Source organism: Sinocyclocheilus rhinocerous, unplaced genomic scaffold (assembly GCF_001515625.1).
Source record: "Sinocyclocheilus rhinocerous isolate Xijiao unplaced genomic scaffold, SAMN03320098_v1.1 scaffold1635, whole genome shotgun sequence".
In the NCBI taxonomy this organism is placed as follows: domain Eukaryota; kingdom Metazoa; phylum Chordata; class Actinopteri; order Cypriniformes; family Cyprinidae; genus Sinocyclocheilus; species Sinocyclocheilus rhinocerous.
Genome location: NW_015627629.1, coordinates 1941065 through 1945752, shown reverse-complemented (window position 1 = coordinate 1945752; position 4688 = coordinate 1941065). Strand labels below are relative to the sequence as shown.

The 4688-nt window shown below is 39.4% G+C and overlaps 1 protein-coding gene across 1 annotated transcript in view; it reads left to right on the top strand.

Moving 5' to 3' along the window:
* LOC107732550 (bifunctional glutamate/proline--tRNA ligase-like) overlaps positions 1–4688 on the top strand; it is a 20780-nt gene that overhangs the window by 14613 nt on the left and 1479 nt on the right. Inside the window, 12 exon segments of the mRNA XM_016543912.1 lie at positions 1186–1416; positions 1510–1761; positions 1842–2110; positions 2396–2447; positions 2525–2734; positions 3248–3320; positions 3412–3491; positions 3577–3678; positions 3789–4022; positions 4118–4278; positions 4364–4442; positions 4534–4598. Coding sequence (XP_016399398.1) covers positions 1186–1416; positions 1510–1761; positions 1842–2110; positions 2396–2447; positions 2525–2734; positions 3248–3320; positions 3412–3491; positions 3577–3678; positions 3789–4022; positions 4118–4278; positions 4364–4442; positions 4534–4598 — 1808 coding nt within the window.

Here is a 4688-nt window from a genome sequence, read left to right as displayed (position 1 = left end):
ACACAGAGAGACGCGTTTCAGACCGAGTTGATTCGTCTTTCGCATCTCCTCCTTATGTTTGAACAGACACATACACACAGAATTATGTCAATAGTACCCGTCTCGACGATCATTCTCGTAAACGCAGTCAGTTGTGTTTTAAATTCATGTAAACAGCTGAGAAAGAAATCGTTATCATTATACTGGATCCGTGCAGTCGGATTTAAAGGGACAGCAGCCTATAAATACGTGCTGCTGAATATGTCACTAATGTTAATCAAACAACAAAACAGCTATAACAAAGATTAATCTAAATTTAATTCATACAGTGAACACAATGCAGTGTTATTTTACACTTAATTATTAAATTTCTGTACCTGAATACTACTGTTTATTTTATCTATGCTTGTAAATTGTGTATTTGTTCTTTTTTTCCCCTTTTTCTTTCTTTTTTTTACTGACTGTTCACTTCACTTTCAGACTATAGTTTTTGCTGTGGTATATGAAGTACTTAAAGTGTATGGAAAGCAGTCACAATGATATAAAATTAGTGTCATTCATTTTTTTGTCATTCACATTGATGTTAAAATTACATTTTCTGATTTGTGACATTACTTTTTATGTACTGCTAAAATACTGCTGGTCACTTTCAGAAGTTGTAGTGATTCTTTCTTCTCCAAGAAAGAATGTGAAACAAATTGGTTATATAATTTTCATTTTTAAATATATTAAAATATAATTTAAATTGATTTTTCACACTTTAAGCAATATCGTATCGCATATTGAATATCGCAGTTTTAACAAGGTATCGCGTATCGCATTTTTTTTCAATATCGCACAGCCCTATTATATATGCATAATCTATTTTAAACAAATTATTATTATTATTATTACTACTACTACTACTACTACTACTATTATTGTATTTAATTTCTTTATTGCTATAGTGATTTCAGAAATCATGGTGTGTAATTTGCAATTTACTTCTAAATAAAGAAGCATAATTTTTTTTCTCCCCAGGACCAGATTGATGCTGCAGTGAAGCAGCTTTTGGCTCTGAAGGAAGAATATAAGCAGTACTACTACTACTACTACTACTACTATTATTGTATTTAATTTCTTTATTGCTATAGTGATTTCAGAAATCATGGTGTGTAATTTGCAATTTACTTCTAAATAAAGAAGCATAATTTTTTTTCTCCCCAGGACCAGATTGATGCTGCAGTGAAGCAGCTTTTGGTTCTGAAGGAAGAATATAAGCAGGTGATAGGGCAGGACTACAAACCCGGAGTTCCACCTGCTGGTGCATCTCCATTGACTCCAGTTCAGCCTGCTGCAGTGTCTGGCTCCTCCGACAGCTCTCCTAAGGCTATTTATGATCGCGTCTCTCAACAGGGAGAACTTGTGAGGAAATTGAAAACAGAAAAAGCACCCAAGGTTTTGACTTATTTCAGTTTTGCTCTGAATTTTTAAGGATCTGATTTTAAAATGATTGTAAATAGTATTCAACAATTGCTCATATTTTTACAGGATCAGATAGATGCTGCTGTGAAGGAGTTGCTCAGTCTTAAAGCAGAGTACATGCAGCAAACTGGACAGGAATACAAAGCAGGTGTGCCTCCATCTTCAGGCCCCGCCCCTGTACAATCTAGCCCTGCCCCACCCCAATCTAGCTCCTCCCAACCTCAATCCAGCTCCTCCCCTCAGGCTCAAGCACTGTTTGCAGACATAGCCCAGCAGGGGGAGCAAGTGAGACGGTTTAAAGCAGAGAAAGCTCCTAAGGTTGGTTTGCATTTGTTTGCAATATTTAATTATTAATCTGGCCTTATTTTTGTGCTCATGTGATTCTAATCTGTATTTAGGAGCAAGTTGATAAAGCAGTGAAGACTCTGCTTGAACTGAAGGGTCAGTATAAAGCCCTCACTGGTGAGGAGTACAAGCCTGTGACCACCCCAGGATCCTCAGGGAACACGGGAGGAGAAGACAAGAGCCGCAAGGACCGAGAGAACAAGTCTGAGAAGCAGGGAGGAGGAGGAGGACGCAAGCAACAGAAAGGAGGAGAGAAACCTCAAGTTCAAGACTCTGGAGCAAGTGGAGCAGGAGATGGCCAGGGGCCAAAGAAACAGACACGGTGAGTGGCAAAATCGCAGCGCTGAGCTGTCAAATGCCCTTTGTGGTTCCACAAGATGTTGATAACTCTTTGAATGGAGACTTGAGAAAGTTTTGCAGTTGTTTTAGTACTGCCACAACTGGTTTTGTCCTCCAAGACTAAACCCCAAACACACTCTGTTGTGTCTGAATGTCTTTTTCAGACTGTAAGCTGTGTTTATGAACATTTCAGTTTTGCATTTAGGAAATGTGGTGTTTGCAAGCAGGGACAGTACATTCATACACTTACTGTGTTTTTCAAATGTAGGCTGGGACTGGAGGCAAAGAAAGAGGAAAACCTGGCTGAGTGGTACTCGCAGGTACACTTTGTTCACATGATTTTGTAAATGTTTTTGTTTTTCAGCTGTGTAAAAATCATCATTTTTGCTGTTTTCAGGTGATCACCAAGGCTGAGATGATCGAGTATTACGACGTCAGTGGCTGTTACGTGTTGAGGCCCTGGTCTTACTCTATCTGGGAGGCTATCAAAGAATTCTTTGACCGGGAGATCAAGAAGCTGGGTGTGGAGAACTGCTACTTCCCCATGTTTGTCTCTCAGGCTGCCCTGGAGAAAGAGAAGACCCACATTGCAGATTTTGCTCCAGAGGTGAGGAGATGGGAATGAAAGGATATGAGCAACACTAGGCCACTAGGCTAGAGATACTTTTGATACGTATATATATATACTTCATTAATATTATTCAGCAATAAATTGATTAAAAATGACAGCGAAGACATTTATAATGTAAATGTATCACATTTTCACGAAAATGAAGCTGCACAACTGTTTTCAGCATTGATAAAAATAAAAAATATTTTGCTTGTATACTAAATCAGCGTATTAGAATGATTTCTGAAGGATCTTGTGATTCTAAAGACTGGAGTAATGGCTTTTGAATATTCAGCTTTATCACAGGAATAAATTACATTTTAAAACATGTAAAAAAAAATTTAACTATTTCACAATATTATTATTTTTGCATAATGTTTGATTAAATAAATGCATACTTTTTATAGTGGATAATTGAAATGAGATCATTATGGTGGATCATATAATGTAATATTTGGACTTATCAATGTGTGGAAAAGAGAACTACAACTCAAAGAAAAATGTCTTTAGGTTGCTTGGGTGACAAGATCAGGAAAGACAGAGCTGGCGGAGCCCATCGCTGTGCGTCCCACTAGTGAGACAGGTGAGCAACTGCAGCTGTATCTTAAATGGACTGGATTATCATCTTTTTATTATCCATTTAATTAATTCAATTTCTTCTTTCATTGATGCAGTGATGTATCCTGCCTATGCCAAGTGGGTTCAGTCACACAGAGACCTGCCAATCAAACTCAACCAGTGGTGCAACGTCGTGGTCAGTTTTAGCCTCAGTAGCACACTTTTGCAAACACATCTAAATTAAGGGCCCATGTCTTCATTCTGCTTTTTGCTTTTCTTAGCGTTGGGAGTTCAAACACCCCCAGCCCTTCCTGAGGACCAGAGAGTTTCTTTGGCAGGAGGGACACACAGCGTTTGCCACTAAAGAGGAAGCTGCAGAGGAGGTTAGATGTGATCTATCACACCTCACTCACAACTTACTATTTCCATGCAGATACAGAAGTAATTTGTACCATGTTTCTGACCCTCCCACTCTTATCTGTTATGTGCGCAGGTTCTGCAGATTTTAGACCTGTATGCTCGGGTCTACCAGGAGCTGATGGCCATCCCTGTGGTCAAGGGCAAGAAAACCGAGAAGGAGAAGTTTGCAGGAGGAGACTACACCACCACTGTGGAGGCTTAGTGCTCCAAATATCTTTCTAAACTAGAGAAGGCCGACATCAGAGTCAAGGCAGACCTGCGTGATAATTACTCGCCTGGCTGGAAGTTCAATCATTGGGAGCTGAAGGTATGGAGGTTCTCTCTCACAGCATAATCACACACTAATGCACAAAGGCTTTATGTCTGACTTCATTTTTCTTTCTTTGCGTTGTCTGAATGCAGGGTGTGCCCATAAGGTTGGAGGTTGGGCCAAAGGACTTAAAACAGGGCCGGTTTGTAGCAGTAAGAAGAGACACGGGAGAAAAGCTCACTGTGCCAGAGGCTGACGCTGAGAAGAAAATCCTAAACCTTCTGGAAGAGATCCAGAACAACCTCTTTAAACAGTACAAGCACCTGCATTCTACCACATTAGAGTTCTGACATTTCCATCAAATGCAGGATGACTTATGATTTTTGAACTTGTCACAGGGCCTCTGATGATTTGCACAAACACATGGTTGTGGCTGATACAATGGAGCAATTCCAGAAAGATCTGGACCAGGGAAGAGTAAGTAAACAATGTGGATCCAGAGCTCTTTGGTTCCTTTTTTTTCCCCATCAAAACCAGAAATTTGCCTAATTCATATAAATTCTCCCAGATTGTGCAGATTCCCTTCTGTGGAGGCATTGAGTGTGAGGACTGGATTAAAAAGACAACAGCCAAGTAAGAGACTAGTCCATTTCTCCATGCTTTTGGGTTGATATTCCTAGATAACCAGTATTCCATTACCTTGGCATTGAAATATAAAAAAAT